The 24071-nt window shown below is 36.7% G+C and overlaps 2 protein-coding genes across 4 annotated transcripts; one reads left to right on the plus strand and one right to left on the minus strand.

The window, feature by feature from the left end:
• Window positions 1-8566: 8566 nt before the first annotated feature.
• Window positions 8567-14373, minus strand: LOC121806212 (agamous-like MADS-box protein AGL9 homolog). Of its 3 annotated transcripts, none has more exons than XM_042206173.1 (8): window positions 14065-14369; window positions 12529-12610; window positions 9754-9821; window positions 9555-9654; window positions 9442-9483; window positions 9319-9360; window positions 9002-9141; window positions 8567-8911 (listed from the first exon to the last, which is right to left on the minus strand). In XM_042206173.1, exons 1-8 carry the CDS (start codon window positions 14247-14249, stop codon window positions 8836-8838), a joined length of 735 nt encoding a protein of 244 aa, XP_042062107.1. In that variant the 5' UTR covers window positions 14250-14369; the 3' UTR covers window positions 8567-8835. The 3 variants fall into 3 exon arrangements, with proteins under 3 accessions (XP_042062107.1, XP_042062108.1, XP_042062109.1); XM_042206174.1 differs by having other exon boundaries at window positions 12529-12607; window positions 14065-14367; XM_042206175.1 differs by lacking the exon at window positions 9319-9360 and having other exon boundaries at window positions 14065-14373.
• Window positions 9830-12517, plus strand: LOC121806211 (AP2/ERF and B3 domain-containing transcription factor At1g51120-like). Its single transcript, XM_042206171.1, has one exon. The coding sequence runs from the start codon at window positions 10584-10586 to the stop codon at window positions 11547-11549; it is 966 nt and encodes a 321-aa protein (XP_042062105.1). The 5' UTR covers window positions 9830-10583; the 3' UTR covers window positions 11550-12517.
• Window positions 14374-24071: the final 9698 nt, after the last annotated feature.

Consider the following 24071-nt stretch of genomic DNA (forward strand, 5'->3'; position numbering starts at 1 on the left):
ATATAAAATGGAGTTATGATTTTGTTTGGAGAAGATGGAAATTGAAGCACGTGGTCATCATGCCTGTAAGTAACATCAACGACGTGTGATGATCGACCAATCACAAGGTGCCAAGGAGGTAGGTGTGGTCTGTAAAAATCATGGATTAAATATGCCCGGTCAATGGATTTTGACCAAATAATAAATGTGACGAGACATTTAATTTTGTGAAATTAAATGACATAGCGTCGTTCTACATTTTACGTAGGTAAATGTAGTATATTCACTTTCTCAAATCCGATTTCCGGTGAGTGAGAAATAGTGGATTAAAGTTGGGCATAATTAGCTTTTAATTAAAGCTTAGAGTTGGAGCTTAGGGAATAATTAACTAAGTGTTAATTATCCCACATTGGAGGATTAACACATCTTTAATGTGTATAAATTAAGTGACTTTATGTTACTTAATAATTATAGTGGACCAAGATGGGTGAAAGAGCCCACACGCGCGCACACGCGCGCGCCGCCGCCGCCCGCCCGCCCGAGCCCGAGCCCGTGCCCGTGCTCGTGCTCGTGCTCGTGCTCGCGGTCGCGGGCCGCGGGCCCGGGCCCGATCCCGATCCCGATCCCGATCTCGATCTCGATCTCGATCTCGATCTTGGACTTGGACTTTACACACGGATGGCACACTCCTGCCACACGTCTGTAACCGACGTCGGTTACGAATTGCCATGATGACAGCCATCATGGCTGTTGACCCCCTGCAGTGGACTGAGCCTATAAATAGGCCAGCCATTCCATGCATCACTACACAATTCAAAAAACATTCTGCATCATAAGCTCTCTCCCTCTCCCTGCATAGTTCTTCTGTCGAAGCTCTGCCCTCTCCTTCATCCCGTTCGCCGGAGCTCTGCTGATTGCGGTGCTGCATCAATAGAGACGTAGTCGTTTTACCTTTGGGGACGACACGCCAAACCGAAGAGCACTACCGGGGCGTATCTCGTCTTGCGGGAAGAGGCCTCCTCGACTCGGCTAATCAAACTGGTTTAGTAGTTTCGATTATACGTTGTATTTTTAAGTTCAGTTCTTCCTTTTCTTTCTTTTGGGTTGTATTACGCCCGGTAGTTATCTTTGTAATCCCAGAAACCAACAATCGCAAGACGAGATAACTTGCCTTTGAAGGAATTTGGACTTCTAAACTGAACTAAAACTTTCGAAATATTAAACACCTTTGCTGGAGATGTCTACCGACTCCAACACCGCCGCTGCCACCACCGCCGCCGCCATTCCCCCCACCATGGCGACCACTGGACCGGTCAACACTTCATCGGCTCCCTCGATGATGCCAACTCCCGGCTTCCCAGCTGCCTCATCCACCGTCCCTTGGGTTTGGGACAACCCCTTCGGGGCGTCCACTGGTTCCACCTTTGGTGGTTCGGTTGGTTCCACTTTTAGTGGTTCCTTCGGATCCTTTAATAGATCGAGTGTTGGTGCCTTCGGGCTCAATACTAGTGTTGGATCTTTCGGGATCAACACGAATGCTGGGGCCTTCGGGTCTCATGCGGGTGCTAGTCCCTTCGGGGCTGGTACGACCATGGCGGGCTCTATGCCCAACATGAATGGTGGGGGCTCTATGCCCAACCATGTTGTTGGCTCCTTCGGGGGCAACGGAATTGGTTCCTTCCAAGGACCAAGCGCGGCACCTTTGGCACCAAGAATGATGCCACCTGCCGAGAAGCCACCAAAGTTTGGAGGATCTGACTTCAAGCGGTGGTACCAGAAGATGTTGTTCTACTTGACAACATTGGGCGTCGCCAACTTCCTCACGGAGAACGAGCCGCCCGTGCCAAGCGACCAAGAGACTAGGCTCGAAGTCATGGCAGATTATGAAGCTTGGAGGAAAGGAGATTATCTTTGTAAAAATTTCATTCTAAGTGCTTTAGATGATAGTTTGTACAATGTATACTCCAATGTAACCACATCTAAACAAATGTGGGAAAGCCTAGAAAAGAAGTATAGCATAGATAATGCTGCAGGGACCGAGAACGTCATAGTAGCCAAATTTATGGACTACAAGATGGTCGACTCTCGACCCGTCATGGAGCAAGTCCAAGAGCTCCAAATGATCATCCACTCATTAGTGGCTGAAGGGATGACCTTGCCCGATAAATTCCTAAGGTGCACGATCATTGACAAGCTCCCTCCAAGTTGGAAGGACTTCAAGAGTTATCTCAAGCACAAGCGAAAGCAGATGACCCTTGAAGACTTGATCGTGAAGTTGCGCATTGAGGCCGACGTGCGCAAAAGTGATCAGAAGGCTAAAGGCTTCACCCCAAATGAAGCCAAAGCCAACCTGTTGGAGCGGGGCGGTCCCCTCCAACAAACGCCCTCGCCCAAACCGTCCAAATGACAAAGGGAAGGGAAAGCAGCCTTCAAGGAAGTTTGAAGGCGACTGCTACAAATGTGGCAAACCGGGCCACTTTGCCAAAGACTGCCGCAGCAAGAAGAAGAAGCCGGCAGCCCACGTCGTTGAGAAGGAGTTCAAGGACTGGGATGAGAACGACCTCATTGCAGTGGTCACTGAAGAGGTTAACCTTGTTGATAACAAGGGAGGCTGGTACATCGACACCGGCGCTACTGCTCATGTTTGCTCCGACAGGAGCAAGTTTGCCTCCTACACTGCTGTTGAAGGAAGGAAGATCAACATGGGGAATCAAGCATCGTCCGAAGTCCTCGGCGTTGGCAACGTGATTCTCATGATGACGTCTGGCCTAACTATCACTTTGAAGGATGTGCTGCATGTCCCGGACATCCGCAAGAACCTAGTGTCAGGATCAATACTAGTTAATAAAGGGTTTAAACTTGTATTTGAGTCCGATAGGTTTGTCTTGTATAAGTTTGGAAAATCCATCGGAAAAGGTTATGTAACCGATGGGCTTTTCAAGCTTAGTGTAGCAACTCGAAGTGTTGCAAAGCCATTGGCTAATAATAATAAAGCATCTACTTCCTCTTACTTGACTGAGTGTTCAAATTTGTGGCATTGTAGATTGAGACATGTAAATTCAAAAGCCATTAAAAGATTAGTAAATTTAGATTTACTAAAGGCTAATGAATTGGATATCCAAGATAAATGTGAAATTTGTCTTGAAGCAAAAATGACTAAGTTGTCGTTTCACTCGGTTGAACGAAGCACAAAACCCCTTGAATTAATTCACACGGATGTATGTGATTTAAAGATGGTGCAAACTAGAGGTGATAAAAAGTACTTTATCACTTTCATAGATGATTGCACAAGATATTGCTACATTTATCTTTTAAAAGGCAAAGATGAAGCAATAGAGGCGTTCAAAAATTATAAGAACGAAGTTGAGAATCAACTTGGTTGTAAAATCAAAATGATTCGAAGCGATAGAGGAGGCGAATATGTAGCCCCGTTTGAGGAGTTATGCAACGCAAGTGGTATAATTCATCAAACAACTGCTCCATATTCACCACAATCTAATGGTGTTGCAGAACGCAAGAATCGAACTCTAAAAGAGATGATGAATGCACTGCTACTCAGTTCAGGATTACCACATAACATGTGGGGGGAAGCTGTTTTGACAGCAAACTATATCTTGAATAAAATCCCTCTCAAAGGAAAAGATGTTACTCCTTATGAGTTGTGGAAGGGAAGGAAGCCATCCTACAAATACCTCAAAGTGTGGGGGTGTTTGGCAAAGGTGATGGTTCCTCCGCCCAAAGAAGTTACAATCGGACCTAAGACGGTTGATTGCATCTTCATTGGATATGCACTTAACAGTAGTGCATATCGATTTGTTGTTCACAAGTCTGAAATATCGACTATCACAGTAGGAACAACAATTGAGTCGAGGAATGCTGTATTTCTCGAAAATACCTTTCCTTGCAAAGATAAGGAAAAAGTATCAACCAATTCTGAGACAAGAATTGAAGAAGCCACTAGTTCTAAACAAGTGGAAGAAGAAGCCACTAGTTCTAAATCAACAGATGCGGAACCTGAATCGCGCAAGCGTGCAAGGCCCGATCCAAAAGATACAGTACTAAGACGTGGTAATAGAGTCAGAACACCAAAAACTTTTGGTCCTGACTACATTGCTTTCATGTTGGATGAAGAACCAACATCGATAAAAGTAGCCTTTGCTGGCCCAGACGGGCTGCATTGGAGAGAAGCTGTTCAAAGCGAAATTGATTCAATTTTGCTGAACCACACATGGGTGTTGGTTGATTTGCCCGAAGGTGCTAAACCTTTAGGATGCAAATGGGTTCTTAAAAGAAAGTTTAAGGCCGATGGAACAGTTGATAAGTATAAAGCCCGATTAGTAGTAAAGGGTTTTAAACAAAAAGAAGGACATGACTTCTTCGATACCTATTCACCTGTAACAAGGATTACATCTATCCGGGTGCTTCTCGCTATTGCTGCATTGCACAATCTCGAGATTCATCAAATGGATGTAAAGACCGCGTTTCTGAATGGTGAACTAGAAGACGAAATCTACATGGAACAACCCGAAGGGTTTGTAGTACCTGGACAAGAGAAAAAGGTATGCAAGCTCGTGAAATCCCTATATGGATTGAAACAAGCGCCATTGCAATGGCACTTGAAGTTTGATAATGTGATGTTATCAAATGGGTTTAAAATCAACGAGTGCGACAAATGTGTCTACATCAAGAGCACTAATAACGGTCATGTTATAGTGTGTCTCTACGTTGATGATATGTTAATCTTGGGTAGCAACACTCAAGTAATTAACGATACAAAGGCCATGTTAAAGAGAAACTTTGACATGAAAGACATGGGTCTAGCCGATGTAATTCTTGGAATGAAGATTCTAAGAACGAATGATGGAATCATCTTAACACAATCACATTATGTTGAGAAGATATTGAATAAATTCAAAGCCTATGATGGCGCGCCGGTTAAGACTCCAATTGAACTCGACGTTCACTTGAGCAAAAACAAAGGCGAGCCCGTTGCACAAGAAGAGTATGCACGGGTCATCGGGTGCATTATGTACTTGACTAATTGCACTCGACCTGACATTGCTTGTGCCGTGAACAAGTTAAGTCGTTACACGAGCAATCCAAGCAAAGAGCATTGAAGAGCTCTTGTGAGGGTTTTGAGATATTTAAAACACACTCAAAATCTTGGGCTACACTTCTCGAGATACCCCCCGGTACTTGAAGGGTACTGTGATGCCAATTGGATATCCGATAATAGAGACTCACTTTCAACAAGTGGATATGTCTTTACTATTGGGGGTGGTGCTGTATCGTGGAAATCCACAAAACAGACCTGTATAGCCCGATCAACAATGGAATCGGAGTTCATTGCCTTGGATAAGGCTGGTGAGGAAGCCGAGTGGCTTAAGAACTTCCTTGAAGACATTCCATGTTGGTCTAAGCCAGTGCCACCAGTGCTGATTCACTGCGATAGCCAAGCGGCTATTGGAAGGGCAAACAATGGTTTCTATAACGGTAAGTCTCGACATATACGTCGACGACATAACACCGTGAGACATTTGATCACAACAGGGGTGATTACAATTGACTATGTGAAGTCAATAGATAATCTAGCGGATCCGCTAACCAAAGGGTTAAACCGTGATCAAATGAATAAGTTGTTAGAGGGAATGGGTTTGAAATCCACAAACTAAAGAATTGTCATAGTGGTAACCCAACCATGATGACTGGAGATCCCAAGAACTTGGTTCAAAGGGACAACTAAGCTATGAGAGTTCATGAGAAACACTCAACTATATCTATTCCCTAGAGAGCAATAGAGTGTTGGAGAGCTTGCCTAGTGGTAAAGGCTAAGTCTATGACTTTTAATGGTTCTCAAGGATCTCAAAGAGATGGAATTCTCAAAGAGACCAAGTATGGCAATGTACTTGACTAAGAATCACCTATGTAAGTGCGAAGTGTGGTCGCTTCATAAAAAAATGCACTTATGAATCCAAAGTGGTGTCCAAGACCGCAATGGACACAAAACGTGAGAACGGATGAGGTTGAGGTGTTTAAGCGTTAACACCATTGTCTCGGTGCACGCCGTGGGGGATTAGTTCAAAGCATCGCGCTACTAAGCCGCCTGTGTATCCGATGGTGTCGACTATGGAGGGTTCAAAGTCAACAACTACCTATCCTTATGCTTATATACCTCGCGAGGGTTGAGCTTGTGTCTGCATGCATATGCATTCGGCTATTTCCACTCATGTGGGGAATTGTAAAAATCATGGATTAAATATGCCCGGTCAATGGATTTTGACCAAATAATAAATGTGACGAGACATTTAATTTTGTGAAATTAAATGACATAGCGTCGTTCTACATTTTACGTAGGTAAATATAGTATATTCACTTTCTCAAATCCGATTTCCGGTGAGTGAGAAATAGTGGATTAAAGTTGGGCATAATTAGCTTTTAATTAAAGCTTAGAGTTGGAGCTTAGGGAATAATTAACTAAGTGTTAATTATCCCACATTGGAGGATTAACACATCTTTAATGTGTATAAATTAAGTGACTTTATGTTACTTAATAATTATAGTGGACCAAGATGGGTGAAAGAGCCCACACGCGCGCACACGCGCGCGCCGCCGCCGCCGCCCGCCCGCCCGAGCCCGAGCCCGTGCCCGTGCACGTGCTCGTGCACGTGCTCGTGGTCGCGGGCCGCGGGCCCGAGCCCGATCCCGATCTCGATCTGGGACTTGGACTTGGACTTGGATCTTGGATCTTGGCAATTGGTCTTTGGGTGGTCTTTGGGCTTGGTGCTTGGCCCAAACTATTCTTTTTGGACCACCGCCGAGTCAGCAATCCAAGTGGCTTGACACGTCGTCAAGCGAGGCACAGTCACGGGTGCCACGTGAGAAATCCACACGCTCCACACACGGATGGCACACTCCTGCCACACGTCTGTAACCGACGTCGGTTACGAATTGCCATGATGACAGCCATCATGGCTGTTGACCCCCTGCAGTGGACTGAGCCTATAAATAGGCCAGCCATTCCATGCATCACTACACAATTCAAAAAACATTCTGCATCATAAGCTCTCTCCCTCTCCTTGCATAGTTCTTCTGTCGAAGCTCTGCCCTCTCTTTCATCCAGTTCGCCGGAGCTCTGCTGATTGCGGTGCTGCATCAATAGAGACGTAGCCGTTTTACCTTTGGGGACGACACGCCAAACCGAAGAGCACTACCGGGGCGTATCTCGTCTTGCGGGAAGAGGCCTCCTCGACTCGGCTAATCACACTGGTTTAGTAGTTTCGATTATACGTTGTATTTTTAAGTTCAGTTCTTTCTTTTCTTTCTTTTGGGTTGTATTATGCCCGGTAGTTATCTTTGTAATCCCAGAAACCAACATGGTCCACCTCATCGCCATAAAATATTGTTTGCTGAGCTAGTGTTATTTGTAACGAGGGTGAAGAAATAAAATCTCAGTTTAGGAGTATTGTCATGTAAAATGATTCAAAATTAATTGTGAGAGTAAAGATATTATTTAGTAACAATTAATGGTGAGCTAGTGTACAAGAAAAATATATAAATAAAAAAGAAACGTGCATGTGCTTATAAAACGAGCATGCTTTTATGTGCCTAAATAGATTATATAAGATTTAATAATATATATTTATATATAAGAAAAATATAAATTAATTAGGTACGCCACTATATTTGAATATACGTATAACAATAAGAAGTGTGAACTAATTTGGTTACTGTGTTAAAATGGATTTACAAAGATATTTAGTTGACAAAATATCTACTACTTAAATTAATGTACTAGTAATTAATTAAAAAAATTGTAGTATGACCGCTGGGATTCAAACCCGGGTCTCCACGGCCACAACATGGAATTCTTACCACTAAAGTATAGAGCCAGTTTATGTTTAAGAGAGAGACGCATGTGTGTCATGCGTTTTACCCTAAGACGCAATTAAAATAAAAAAAAATTGAAAGACGCATTACTCTCATGAGTCTTACCCTAAAACGCATCACGGTTATGCGTTTCATTAACGGGAGACGCATGGGGTCATGCGTCTCTCCCAAAGTCGGAATTTAAAAAAAATCCATTACACTTGTGGAATGTAAAAAACATCCTAGAATACAAAAAGAATTAACCCGACAAGCATATCAATTTTTAGTCAATAAGAGTTACGAAAAAAAAAGCAATTATTGGTTGTGATATACACTATTATTTTTTAATTCAAGTTTAACATTCCACAAGCCGATATTAGTTCACAGAGTGACAAAACAATATCTTTATATAATGAAAGAATAATGTTAAACTAATTTCTTCATTCAATTGTTAGTGATTAGTTGTTTTTTCATAATGAATTTATACACTCAAGACTAATCAATCCTATAAAGTCAAGTGATCATTTTCTCAAAATTATGAAAAATACAACTCAAATGATGGGATCAAAGTACAATTAAGAGATGGCAAATGTAACTCTAGGCTAGGCTGAGTTTGGATAAATCATATGAAGAAATTTATTTATATTAAATCAAAGAAAGAATCTATTATTCTCCATAATCTAAGAAAGTTGGTAGTCTTTTTGGTTGTCAGATTTGAAGATGATAACATGAAAGATTTTCTTTACACATTATGCATAGAAAGCAAGAGGCAAATTCCACAAACAGAGTGTGACTTACAATACTAGCTAGTTCCTATTCTCCAACAGATTGGAAAATGATAATACCAATGTCTGATCAAAGTTAAACATGTTTGCTTTTATGAAAATAACACACATAAAATTAAAAAGATTGAGTTTTTATGAAGAGAGACCAACTTCAGACCGGAGTCGTCGGAAGCTTGGTCTTCGAAACACTAATAATCATCAGTCATCACGGCAGCCAACCCGACATGTAGTTATTCACACTAGGCCCTGCTGATGCACCTGTTATTGGATCAGTATGGTACCTGAAAACATCCCACCAAGATTTGAAAATTTGCATTTATTTCAAGAAATTTTGTAACCATGTTGTATAGTAGTATTGAATAAGACCATACCCAATTTGAAGAGTGGGTTCACAATCCAAAGGATGAAAAAATCCATCAGCTTGAGGCTGGTGGTGTTGGGGTTGTCTTCCATAGCCAACATCTTGAGGATTTTGATTCCAAGTCAAGTTCATCTGATTCCCCTCCATCAACTACAAACAAAAACACCACCATCACTCCAACGATTCGACTCCCGAAACACTCAAACGATCTTCTTCTAAATGCTCTCTTACACCACATTTTAATGATGGATGCTGAAAAGGGTTGGAAAAAGATTGCATTTTTTTTATGAAAAAGTATGTTTTTAAGCCCTAAACGAATACGCATACCCGTTGTTTCAAACTCTTGTTAGCTTCATTGAGGGCATGCTCCTAACCATGCAAGAAACCAAAATAAGATAAAAAAGCAGTGATTTTTTCGAAACATGGATTGAAGTGAATGAGTTTAGAAACCTTGTTCTGAAGATCTTGGAGTGTGTCCAGCATTGCTTGAGTCTGCAAGAATATATAAATGTGTGTAAGAAGAAAGGGATTATTACAAATTGTCAAATATTTCGATATGTTACCCGTGTTGATCTGATCTGCTTGAGTGACATATCAAGCTGTCTTTCGAGTGATTCGAGCTCCTTGCTGTTCAAAGGGCCAAGATCTTCACCAAGAAGGTTCCTGATTATGAATGCATATATGTTACTAATAATTCATTACCTCTTCTTCACATTACTCTTATATATTAGTATGATCATATATGTCTGTTCATTAACAAACCTTTGAGTACGTTGTAGGGCTTCGTAGCGTGCTTTAAGCTTCAAATACTCTTGCTGGCTGCTCAGTTCCTGTTATTATCATGTCAAAATTATTCTACATAACTATAATTATCAACTTAAACTAGCTAGATACAAAAATGGAAAAATAAATTCTTGGTATGGTTGAGGGCAGAATTTCCTACTCTTCACTGTCAAGCAAAGAATTCAATAGAATATTAAAGAAAAAGAGTATCTAATTCTAAACTCGAAAGATTAAACATACAATATGAATTGATAATAATGACCCTTCCCTTTATATGCTAAAAATCCTAATTTTTGAGACTTGTAAAATAAAAATGAAACATTCCATGTTTTGGAATTCTAATTAAAGTGTATATATATATTCGGATGAATATTAATCAATTAAGAATTCAATGTGTAATAAGCCTAATCCTATAAATTCAGCGTGATATTCATTGTTATCCCAAGTCGATTTACTAGCATATGTCTAATCAGATAATCAGATGATAAAATACGAAAAAAGATAAAGAATCTAAAAATACGGTATAATGATCATAAATACACCCAGGCATATAAGAGCCAAGATTCTGATAAAACCTAATTAAATCCCAGAAAAGGAAACACTCGAATTTATTACCACAACTCTTTCCTTATTTAAGAATTCAATTAACATGACTACCATTATTTACCTAAGCAACTTTCCATTAATACCAAACCTTCCCTCTCTTCAAAATCAAACAAATATTTGATTGGCATATCTCCCTCCCTTAATCTCTCCAATTGTTTAAGTTTATATATCATCTGCCGTATTGATCCATTTGTTTACTTTGAATGGAAGAAATCAGCATGATTTCACAGACAAAACGAGGAGAGGAGTCGTCGGAATCGACCAATTTTCCGGGGTCGAAGCGGCCGAGGTCGACCGAGCGATTCAAGGGCGTTGTTCCGCAGCAGACCGGGCATTGGGGGGCGCAGATTTACGCCAACCACCAGCGTATCTGGCTCGGGACGTTTAAGTCCGAGGCGTTGGCCGCGATGGCGTACGACAGCGCGGCGACCAAGCTCCGGAGCCGAGATTCCCACCGGAACTTCCCTCCGACGGGCCTCACCCCTCTGGAATTGAAGTTCCAGAGCGGGCTCAGCACGGATTCCGTGCTGAACATGATCCGGGACGGGTCGTATACGGCCAAGTTTTCGGATTTTTTAGCCAGCCAGAAGAAGCAGGGGGATGAAAAATTAGGGTTAGGGTTAGGGTTTGGGTTTGAATTAGGGTTAGGGTTAGGGTTAGGGTTTGATTCGTCGATCAACGACAAAGAGGATTTCTCGAGCACGCTGCTCTTCCAGAAGGAGCTGACACCAAGCGACGTGGGGAAATTGAACCGGCTGGTGATCCCAAAGAGGTATGCGGTGAAGTACTTCCCGGGGGTGCCGGAGGAGGAGCAGGTGCAGCTCGAGTTTTACGATAGGGGGATGAGGCTGTGGAAGTTCAGGTACTGCTACTGGAAGAGTAGCCAGAGCTTTGTGTTTACGAGGGGGTGGAACCGGTTCGTGAAGACCAAGGGGCTGAGGTCGAACGACAGCGTCGCGTTCTACTTGTACGAGAGTCGGAAGGCCGGGCAGAGATCGGGGAAGAGGTTTATTGTGATTGATGTGGCTGAGAAAGATGAGGATTTTGGTGAAGTGGTTGAAGAGGAAGCAGAGTGTTGTGAGGAGTCACTGGTTTGTTCATCTCCTAGTAGTAGTGGGACTAAAGTGAGTTTTAGGCTTTTTGGTATTGAAATAAGCAATTATGTTTGAATTAGTGTTTTTGAAATTATTAATGATAGATATTACTACTATCTTTTACAGTTTTGAGTCAAGTTAGGACTCCCTTTTGGTGATTTCTTATAAATAGAGCTTTGTATTCTACATTCAGTCAAGTTAGGCTTCTGTTTTGTAGTACATTTTAAGTGTGTAGAAAAAAATTACTCTTGTGTGCTACGAGGAAATACTAAAAAAAAAATAATGGCCTTGTGAAAAAAATGTGAGTGAAAGATCTAACCAAAATTGAATTGGATCCATGTGAATTCATTATCACTCTTAATATCTCTTGCAATTCAAAATTTCATGATTGAAAATTTGGAATACCTATATGCATCATGATCCCAATTCATGAATCTCTAGTCAGTTCTAGAAATCAAGATAAGAGGATTGAACCATGTCTTCTAATTCCTTTTCAAATAAGGTACACTTGGTTGACTTCAATAACTTTACTTAATCTTTAAACTATAACTCTGATTTTTTAGACTCTAGCAATAACAAGACTCTTAATAATAGGAGTAATAAATAATAATACTCCACTAAATAGAGTATATTGGGCTCCACTAAGAAAAACTCTTAACAGTAGTACCAAACAACTCAACAAAAGTTAATAAACTAAATAGAATATCAATTAATGTGCATTTTTTTCAAAATTTACTACATTTTCACATAGTTTAATTATTTGCAGAAAAACCCCTAAGCTGAACAAGACATTAGCTCTATAACTCATTTAAGCATTTTAGTTGATAAGACAATTCCTTTCTAAGTGTCTAAATAATAAATTGGAGATCCGAGTCATCTTCGGCTTGAATAAGCTTTCGAAACGTAAAGAAAAACATATACGGAGAGGTGAAGGGATATGTGTATAAGTGTCTAAATAATAAATTGGAGGTCCGAGTCATCTAAGCCTCGATTAAGCTTTCGAAACATAACGAGAAACATACACGAAGAGGGTGAAGGGATATGTATATAATACCAGTGCCTCTCTTGTGGATACACTTGTGTCTGGAGCTCCATAGTTGCACTTCTGATACCTTTCCAATGTCTTGAGCATGCTGCTAATGTCATAACCAACAACATTTTCAGCCAATATACTATACAAATTTTAAATGAAACTAATTAACTGTGATTAATCAATCTAATCAAATGAATTTTCCCATCACAAGTACAAAAAGGGAGAGCCTTGATTTGGCCTAAAAATATTAGTGATATCTGAGTTTTGGAGTATAATCCATTGTCCATAAGGAAATATGAAGCAACTTGTCAGGAATAGAATTCTGCAAGATGAAAAGTGACACATCTAAAAAATTTAATAAAGTACAATAATTCTTAATCATGAGATAACACCTCCAAATAACTGGATATAAGACTGTTATGATCCAAACAAGACTCCAAAACCAAAAAGATGACATCTTTGCAGAATTTTCTTGGAGCTTTGCTTGAAAATTTTAAAGAGAGCAAAAGATCTGAGATGATGGGAAAGATGAGAGAGAAGTATATACTATGAGATGCAATTTTTTTCTACTTGGAAATAATTCTTCAATTTATAAAATAAACCCTAGGTGAGGAAGATCCACAAAGAAAATTACAAAAATTGGGGAAATTTACAAACACATTTACAGAAAGAGGTGGAGATGTCAGACCTGATGATCTCTCTCAGCTTAATCATGTTTGTAATTTACTTCCTTTTTTTGGGTAAAATTTTGTAATTCAAGAATCTGAAAGATTCATTCTTTCTTGTGTTGGAAGATCATTGAATGATGCTTCCAAGTTAAAAAAAAGGGGTAAAATTTTTGAGAATTCTCCATGAAGAGAAAACACAAACAGGAAAGAAGCAAGAGAAAGATTCAACACACAAACCCTAGAAAATTGAAATTCCTCACTCATTTAATTTGTAGGAGACATGAAATTCTAATTAAATTTGTCATCATGACTATACAAGAGATAAACAAAACCAGATGCTAAGGGAAAGAAGGAAAGATTGATTTGTAGGAATTCTAAAAGGATCCAACACATATTATACCAATCCTCACTCATTTAATTTGTAGGAAAGATGAAAGTAGAATTAAATCTCTCCTCATGACTACACAAGAGGCTAAGAAAGAAAAAAAATGAAAGAAATGATTTTTGCATCAATAAAATCACATCTAGATCAGAGTGTTTCTCTCTCCAAGACACAAATCACAGACAAAAGAAGTGATTTTTACAAGAGAGGGAGAGGGAAAGGGGGGGCTTATTAGTTAGCACATCACAACACAAGGAGCAGAAAACTGAACACAAATAAAGAAATGATCTTCTTTTCATGGTTTCCTCTTGCAGATCTAACAAAACCCACAAGCACAGAGCCCTATAGACCTCAAAAACATTCACTGAAACGGCAAAGGAAAAAAAAAGACAGGTTGCTTTTGCAATTGAAAAAAAGATTGGATTTTTAGGCGTCGAAAGACATGAATATAGGCGTTGCAAGTGCAGAGAGAAGAAGGGGTGGTGTTTGGTGTATAAAAAATTATACCTAGAGCTACTGCAGAACTCGTACAGCTTTCCTCTATTGGAGAAGATAATCAGAGCAACCTCAGCATCGCATAGCACCGAAAGCTCATAAGCTTTCTTCAAAAGCCCATTCCTCCGTTTTGCAAAAGTCACCTGCCTGTTGATCTTGTTCTCTATCCTCTTCAGCTCAACTCTCCCTCTCCCCATCTCCTCTCTCTCTCTCTCTCTTTCTCTCAATCACAAAACCCTTTCTTTCTCTCTCTCTTCTCTTCTCTCTCTAGTACACAGTCCCACCTCCTTTATAACTCTCCCACATGCATACACACACATGAAAAGGTCAAAAGATTGGATTTTTAAGCGAATTAAACTAAGGAATTTGATTTTTGGAAACGTATATACATACATACATACACTGTATTACTAATTTTTCAATTTTCAATTTTGTGAGAGTGGTCCATGGTGAAAGCTGGGGAATTTACAGCTATGGATTTAGGTTTTGATCCGACGGTGGGAAATGGGGGGTGATGGAAAAGCAGACTAGATGGATGAGGTGGGAAATGGGACCTGTTATGAGGAGAGGGAAACCTTAAAACTGGAGAGTAATAACGATGCAATTTGCCACGTGTCGATATGAGGAAGGAGGGGATATTCACTTGTGGTTTTTTTTTGTTTCCTTTCACTAATTTAATTATATTTGGATTTTGAGATTTTAGTGGTACTTGATATTTAGGCCATGTTACGTATTTTTACACACTCATTTTTAATGCTTTGAATTAATTGGGTTGACAAAGTGAGTTCGTGTTTCAATTTCGATATTTGTAAAATTGATTTGATATTTTAGAGTTTTTTTAGCACATAGGGAAATGAAAATATTCGTACTCCGAATTTCATTTTTTTTTCGGTTTAAATATTTGAATAATGAAAATATATGAATGTATTTGTGATTAGTATGAGGGATGAATATTAAGTTTGTGCCATTAATTGTAGTGATTATATATGTATTTGATTTGGTACTGGCATTCAATTTCTAGTTAGATACTACCCTTAAAAATAAGAATTTTGATGTAAATAGGAAAAACATACATTTTCACCATCCACAAGAGATAAATGATCTCTCGCATTTCAATTTGAATGAGAAGTTCTAACACTATAACAATCACAAAACTCACGTCAAAGAAATACTCCCTCCGTCCCTCTGTAGTAGAGGCGTTTCATTTTGAGTACTCATTTTGGAAAAATTATAATAAATAGTAGTTAAAGTGCAGAGAAAGTAAAGTAAAAAATAGAATAATATAGTTAAGAGTCTTCTCTATATTAATCTTTCTCTTATTTTACATTTTCTCTATTTTAATTATTTATTATCATTTTTTTCAAAACGGGTGCTGAAAATGAAACGCCTCTACTACAGAAGGACGGAGGGAGTACTTGTTAGTTGCAATTACAAAATAAGTTTAGGCAAAAACCTTTTCCATAACGTAAGTCAAGCACATTAACAAATTTTCCATGTCGCTTCGCAACAAAAAAGCTCACTTAACAACAAATTAATTAAAATCAAATAAATTCGAAACATGTTCGCCTTTAATAGGCAATATAAATTGCTAGAATTATACTACTAAGGATTATGATATACCTAAATTACATATTATACGTTCGAAGTAATTTTATATTCCACAAATTAAAAATAAATTAAGAACGTCCTCTTAAATTACATTACACTAAATTAATTCTATCTTCTCCGACATGAAATAAAATAATAGTAAGAATAAAATTTACTCCTTAAGTATAGTTAGTCATTTCATCATGAAAATATTAGATAATTTTAATAGTTCCCTTTGCATGGGACATTCCATTTATGCAGTTTAAGAAGAAAAGGAATTATACTTGATCCAACAAATAATACACAAAAATTAACAATTAATCATCTGTTGCTACATAACTGAACAATACCTTAGTTTCCTCTTTCTATTTATTTCTCTTTTAATTTTAAGATGATAACTATGATGCTATCATTTGTTATTTTGTTTGGTTAAGACATGGTTTTACGTGACAAATAACTCTGCTTTTATCTTATTGGGTAATAAAATTAGCTGTACACATGTGGTAGATGGAGGGATTAATTAGGAATGAAACATGTCTTAATTAGAATGCTTAAAATACAATTTGCTATAATTAGTATACAACTATTGAGAAAATAACATAATTGCTGTTTTTATGTAGTAATTATTGTTTATTTTTGGATACACATTTCTTGCATCGAAGTAAACTAAGCTCAACAATAAATCATTTAGAGATTGGAATAACTTATAGAATTACTCCACCTTTTGTCATTTATAATGAAAACATAAAAAGTTAGTAATTTTTTTTATGTCGTACAAAAAGTTTGAAGCCAAGAAGATATACCAAGCTAATCTACGCATAGAAACGACCCAGGAAGTAAATGTCTCTAGCTAACTGTGTACTAAAAGATGTCGTTTAAGTAGCCGAACGTTTGTCAACATAGTATTTTCTGTCTGTCATGTCGTACATAATTTCTACCAAGTTAAAAGTGTTGGACTTTTAAAAAAACTTTTAAAGTTAAAAAATAATGTGTCTGTTTTGATATAACCATAAATTGATTAAACTTTGTTATTTTTTGGCTATTTCGCGCGGTAGGGTAATAGGTAATAAAATAAAGTACAATTTCCAGTTGTTTTATTACATATACATTGTTTTTATATTTTATTTTGTTTGTTAAACAACTTTAGTTTAGCCAGTGGAAATTAAAGTTTTGTTCTTAATTTCTTTTCGATTTGTATTCCCATATACGACAGGAAGTCAGGAATAAGTATAATTGTTAGTTGAAAAATACTCCTATTAATTATTCGTAAACCTTTTTTGTGGTCCTTCTTCTTCGTATACAATCAAGCAAGATCCTCACAAAAAGAAAAGTTGCAGAGAAATTAAGCTACTTAACACTAATCCTCTCTCTCACACACTCACACACACTGATTTGAACACGGTTAATGTGATTCTATACATTGGTAAACATTTTGTTACTTTTAAAGTAGAAAAGGTAGTTGGTTCTTGGTAGGTGAAACTTATTAGGAAAGTGGGAGGAAAGTCATTTTTGGTTAATTAATTTTGGTTATACTTCATTATTGAAACTAAATGCTAATTAGTTTTGGACGTGGGCTTGAACAACTTCTTCCATGAAGGCAAGACCCTCTTTGTTTTGTAGTTTCTTCCTCAAGTATTGTTAATGTTTGTAATTACCCATATCAATTTTGCATGATAATTTACATAAAAGTTGAAATAATTTGATGACTGTGAAAACAAAAATGTAAAATAAACTTAGTAGGGTCTATATATTAATACAAATCACATGGTCTTATTTTGTTATGTTGTGCCCGATTAAATTTTGTCTTATATTATCAACATTTTGTCATATTTGTACTTTTTTCGCATATTCCGTACCAAATTGTGGAATGTATTGAACCAATTTCACAATTAATCGGTAGCATATATATATTATGTTCATTAATGGTCTACCACAATGGAATATGCATCAACCTAATTCCTTTCCTCTCGTAGAAATATTGAATTACTCCTAGAAATATTGGGTAATTTATTGTCCCAATAACTTGATTGACTTCATGTTTTTCATAAATTTTGTTAAGCTTTGGATTGATGTTACCTTAAATAAAGGGGACAACTCTTCGTGAAAATTGTTTTGAATTCCATTCCAAGTAGTAGTTATGCTACAATGGTGGAAAAGTAACAAAATAATTCCCTAACTTTCATCATGAAAAAGTAATGTGAAATGCCAAAAAAGTTTGATAGGGATTAGATACGATATGACAAATTAATACATTGAATTTCAATGTTACGTGGAACATCATTTTTCTTAACGCCTAAAAATAGAATTGAATGATAAAGTATAATTTAATTGGTAAACATTGCAATTGCAATTAATAAAGACTACTCTAAAAATTAAAACAATCTAAAGTCACAAATGGAATTTTATTTAAATCTATAAATAGAGAATTATTTTCTAAATCACATATTTTGGCCTAATTTTCCATCAAAAAATTGCAATTTTTTTAACATTACGGCATATAGCATTTGTTAGACTCGATATTTTTTCAACTAAAAAAAATACTAATTTAAATAAAAAAAATTCATAAATAGTCATCCATTGAAAGCACATCGATGCAGCCTCGGAATAAAAGTTCATCGACTTTGAAAATCTCAGAATTAAGGAGATTAACATTGAGATGGGTTGCAACATACGGTTGCCGAGCTAGATGTGACTTCTTCATCAATAAATTATTTGTATTGTTTCATTTATCCTTGATTAGATTTATTATTTTGCAGTTTGCACCATGTGTTGAGTCAAATTATTAAGATGAGTAGTTCCAAGATATTTGAAGAATGGTACTGGAAAAATTAAGTGACATTAAAATCTATATTTATTACATCTGCAAATGTAATAAAAATATGTACTCTTCTTGGCTGGGAAATGGCTTGGCATTAATAATGTTAGACAAGGATATTTATACAGTATCCATAACATTCAATCATCGTACTCTCACCTACATTTTGCCTAACTAAATATCACCACCTCTTTCTTTCCCCAATATTTAAAATTAAATAAACACATTTATCCCCTCTCGACTTAGATCATTATTTAATTTACAATTGTGGGGCTCAACCGCCGAGACAAAAGGAATTGGTGATCTACACAAAAACTCTTGGCCACGTCCGCAATTAATATTGACTATTAACATGATTTAATTAAGGATGATTAGGGTTTAGTTATGTTCATTAAGAGTTTATTAATCCTCAATTAAGAATGAATAAAATTACTAATTAGAATTTGCAGGTTTTCAACTGGAATTTATTAAGCATCAATAACTACCTAATAATTAATTAATTAAAAGAAAAAAAATTAGAAAGGATCCCAAATGTTTGTACGAGATATTGTCCCAAAATTTAATTAGGTCATCCACAATTACAATAATATTCATATGTCTCAGTCATCTTTTACCTTCGTCACGAAACACTCACAATTATCTTAGAGCTTCTATAACTATTGAACACTAAGAAGTTGAACACTACATTATTTGTGCATTTTGGAGTATTATCCACAATCCTTGAGCATTACGAAGTTGAACAGTTACACTATTCACCTACTAGTTACGGTACTTTCTAGTTATTTCTCACATAGTACTAATGATTTTCCATTAAATTGATTTGAAAATAAATAAAAAAATGCTAAAATTTATTTTAAACAACAAAAATTACAAAATTAGTAAAATACTAAAATAAGTAAAAATTTGGAGAATGAGAATACTTATAGATGAAAAATAAGAATCAAACAAAAGAGGAGTAAAATCCAATACTATTTGAATTATAAAAATTAAATTCAACTTCAAGTGACACCTTTGTTTGATCACAAATTAGCTTGCGCAAGCACACGCATATATGCAACCATCGTGTGCTCAACACCCACCAATGGTGTGTGAACATACAATTATCACTACAAAAAAACCTTGTATATTTTAAGAACATAAAAATTGAGATGGAATTACTAGATTTTGAAATATTTTAAAAATAATCATATTAATTTAGAATGCAAAAGAAAGCGTCCCTAGGTAGGTTGAGGATAAATTATCTTAATCTTTTTTGTTTTTTAGAACGTTTCTATTTTAGAATGCAAAAGAAAGCCATTTTTTACTAGTATTTTTCCTATTTTTTCGGTTTAAAAATTTTCGTTGCATTACAAAACGCTCAAACTAAATACGCAGTATGCTACTAATTAGCAATTCAGAAGCAAATATAAATATTAATTAGAAAATAACAAAATCATCACATAGAACAAAAACAAACTCTCTAGCTATGAACAACACATATTTTGGCATTATCTTCCAATTTTTTAGTGTATAGTACTTGTTCTATTCCTCCCACTAACACTTAAAAATTAAAATTGAATTTGAAGAAAATACATGCAGGAATTAAATTTATTTATTTTCATTTAATAAATTGTAGTAATGAAATATAAATAATTTGACACCCATTTTCAACAAATATTTGATAAAAAATTTGAATGAGTGTAATATATGGGCAGTGGTGGTAAGTGAAAGGTACAAAATTATGTCTGAAATATAACCTTAAATGGGCAGACACTTTCTTTGTCAGCCCCCTTTGACACGTGAATAGTTTTCCAAATAAGGGAAGATGAATTTAAAGTAAGTCACATCCAATAGCAATAGCTTGGCCCATCACATATATTGAAATATAGCTAAATGTCACTATCTCTTTTCTCTCCTTTCACATTTCATTTTTGTTACAAAAAATAATGGTTCTACCAAAAAAATTAGCTAGCAACATAATAACAATACAAAATCAACATATCCATACACATAATCAATTGTTGATACAATCATGTCAATTTTATATCTCTAGAGGAAAAAATATGATAGACAATGTTGAGGGTACAAACAAGTTCTTATTGTCGGCCTAATCAATTGCAAAATTAGGTTATCTTATGTTGTGTTTGTCAATTTTTGCATAAGAGTGCAAGATTTAACTTGTAATTTTCTTCTTAACCTAAGAATATATGCCATAGAAATTCTACTTGTGTGGTCACTTGTCACCAGTTTGTAACATGTGGGCCAACATCATATATGTTGAACAAACCACTAATTATTTTATACATTTAGGACATTCGCGATGCAGACCTCCCAGCTTGTTCAAGGGACGAGCGTCACTAAACTATGTAAAGTTGACAGATTGTCATGATATATTTTGTAAGTATAAATTATAGTACTCTTATATTTTTGTACCGAGTTAACTACTATCGCGCTTGCTACCACAACATTTGTTTTTACAATCCCATTTTTTTGCTTTCCGTTCCGTTCTTTTTTTTAATCAGCTTACATTGTTTAATTTTTATTTTACTTATATATTTTTCTTATTTTGATTTTCTTTCTATGTTTTGCGTTTTTTCTCTTTCTAGTTTTTGTTTCTTATATTATATTTTATTTTATTATTTTATGAATTTAATTTAAAATACTAATCCAAAAACTAATTTCGTAAGTTTAACTGAATTTAATTTTAACAAATTTAATATTTTAAATAAATTGAAAATTAATTAATTAGAATATATAAAAAATAAAATGTAAAAATAAATAAAAATTACTAAAAAGTAAGACACACAAATAGTGGGTGTTGTTTAGTTAAGTAAGAGATGATTAAAAAAAGTGTTGTTGAGTTATAAATAATTAAGAGAAGATAAAAAATGTAATAATAAATGATGAGTATGCATTGCTTGCACGCATAATGCATAAGTCTCCATCAAATTGGTTCTTGGTCTTAATGATATTCAAAGAAATGAAGAAATCAAAGTTCTTGAGGATCGATGACTATGCCTCCACTATATACTAGATGTAATTAGGTGCTCCCTTTCTTTTACTTCATTTGTTAACTCCATTTCAATTTCACGCCACCATATATAGCAAATATGCCACTTGTAAATGCCCATCAACAAAGATTAAAAAAAACACATTTAAATCTATGCAATTTCACCTTCTTTGAGATTTTAGTTATTGGTATATATTGTTGATGTAATAAAAAAAATCCACGGTAGTCATATATTTATCTAATAGGAAAAACATTCAACTATACAAAATACAACAGCATAGAATTAATATCGAAAGCACATTTTAAAAGAACTACATATGCATTAACAATTAATTAAAAGTGAATGAAAGAACTATTAAATTTATAAGCCACACTGGTTGAGTCTTAATCGACTACGCTATACCACATTACATATATATAGAATAGATATATGTAGTTTATGTCTTAATCGACTACACTACATTAGCCCCAATAATTTAATCACATAGACAACCACAAACACATGCCTTTACTTGAAAATATGTGCTTTTGTATAAAGAAACAATCATATTCAACTAGCAAAAAACACCTCACGCGTGCATTGTCTCAATTCCTAATTACACAATAAGTGATTAAAATTTAATGCCTGCGATGCCTCAGTTCTTAATTAAGTAACCATTTTAATCATTAAAAAATCGTACATAATAATTTTGCAATTCTCGCATTTTAGTGTTACTTAACTAAGTGGTCACTTAACCTATTAAATACCACTATAAAAATAGTGTGATTCAATATTCAAAATTAATTGTCTGGTGGAACCAAGTGGTATGACTTATTCTGCAATTACTAGAAAGAAGTGATGAATTTCAAAAATCAACTTTTCCAAAAGAGCACTTTATAATTGAATGCAGCATGTTTGGCCTTTATTTTTTACCTTTCGAACCTAGAGATTTCTTTCTAGTGGGGTGTTGATATGAATTCCTTTTCTTTAACTCTTTCCATCAATGTCGAATATAGAAAATAGAACTCGTGGGTCAGACACAGTGAAAAGGATCTTCATTGGGATCAGAAGACAGAGACGGTGTGAGGGGTAGTACGTACGTCATAGCTACCATTAGATGGCAGACGAAAATGAAAGTGAACCTCAACATTGAAAAATACAACAGAACATCCTACGTAGGCAACTCAAAAAACTGAATTCAATGACATTTTCCTACCCTCATAGGCGATGGTGGGATCGACCGACCCCACCTGGTGCTGTCATTGCTCTCCCCAATATGGGCATATTTCTTTTTTGGAATCTAAGACCATTGCAATAAAACTAGAGTGAGATGGACCATCTAAATTATTCAAACTCATAAATGTTTTAGCTAACTTAATATTATTAACCTGTATTTGGGGACCATGGATATATGATGTAATTCTTATTATAACGTGTCACAATAGTAAAAGCTAATTCCATTAAATTTTTATCACATGCATGTTTCACTTTAGTAATCTTGAATTTGGCAATTTCAAACGTGATCATCGTGCAATTTATATATGTGCATTATACATTAGGATTTTAATTAGGTGGTGTTTAAGGACAAACAAGATGGTCCCTTTTGAAAAACATGAAACATCGATAAAATGTTGAGAATGTGACAATGTTGTGCAAGTGTCCGATTACATTTCATCATGTGATGATGAGTGTCTCACATCTTTCATTTCATGGGTATTTTTGTCAATTCCTAGTGTCCTAATTTGTTTTTTTATCTTATTGTTGAATCACAGTACACATGATGGATCTAAGAAATGAAACTCGAGAGGTCAAATGCAGTGAAGAAGATGGCCGCTGACAATGAATAGCGAACAAAGAACGAAAGCAAATCTCAACCCCGACGAATTAGGTGGAGTTTTTGCACCATAGGTCGGCGACAACTTCAAATGCTTAATTTAATGGAATTTTCAGCTCTTAGAGCATCCGCAATGGGGCGGACGATAGGCCGCCCGATGCCTCGGGCGTGCCATCGTCCGCCCACTGTGGGTGCGCGGACGATGTCCGATGCATCGTTCGCGCCCTATAGATCGTCCGCGGACGATATGCGGACGATAGGGCATCGTATGCCCACTGTGGGCGACACGAACGATGCAATGCGTTTTTATTTTTTATTTTTTTTTAATTCCAAAAAATTTATTTATATAAATACCCCCTACCCCACCTTCATTTGTAACCTTTCCATTCACTTTTCCACACTCAAATTACACTATAAAATGGATTCCGGTGAATACCCAAGTCCGAATAGTTCGATGTTTGGGGGTGGTGCACGTTGGCTGGGTACAGACCCTGACGAATATCGGTCGTTCGACTCCAACACGCAGTACGATCCCGAATTCAGTACGGATTCGTACGGTCTGTCTGACATGGATCCGTCTCTAACTCGCCCTGCCGCCGCCGCGCCCTCCGTCGCCGCCGCCAGAAAGAAGCGGAACCGGCACCGAGCGTACAAGGTGCCACCTCCGGAAACGAATGAAGAGTATGCCCCCGGGAGGACGAACTACCAACCGGATAAAACCCTCGTCTTGGCGAGGTGTTGGGTGGATATTTCAGAGGACCTGGTATTCGCGAACAATCAAAAGCAGGTTGCGTACTGGGAGCGCATCGTCGAG

Source organism: Salvia splendens, chromosome 6 (genome assembly GCF_004379255.2).
Source record: "Salvia splendens isolate huo1 chromosome 6, SspV2, whole genome shotgun sequence".
Taxonomy (NCBI): domain Eukaryota; kingdom Viridiplantae; phylum Streptophyta; class Magnoliopsida; order Lamiales; family Lamiaceae; genus Salvia; species Salvia splendens.

What these genes read in the sequence shown, in the direction of transcription:
- LOC121806211 (XM_042206171.1), top strand. Translation starts at nt 10,584, where the DNA reads ATGGAAGAAATCAGCATGATTTCACAGACAAAACGAGGAGAGGAGTCG.
- LOC121806212 (XM_042206173.1), bottom strand. Translation starts at nt 14,249, where the DNA reads ATGGGGAGAGGGAGAGTTGAGCTGAAGAGGATAGAGAACAAGATCAAC. An exon ending in GCCCTACAACGTACTCAAAG is followed by an intron (nt 9,655 to 9,753) that starts GTTTGTTAATGA and finishes ATTCATAATCAG; the next exon opens with GAACCTTCTTGGTGAAGATC. An exon ending in TCCAAGATCTTCAGAACAAG is followed by an intron (nt 9,361 to 9,441) that starts GTTTCTAAACTC and finishes TTGCATGGTTAG; the next exon opens with GAGCATGCCCTCAATGAAGC.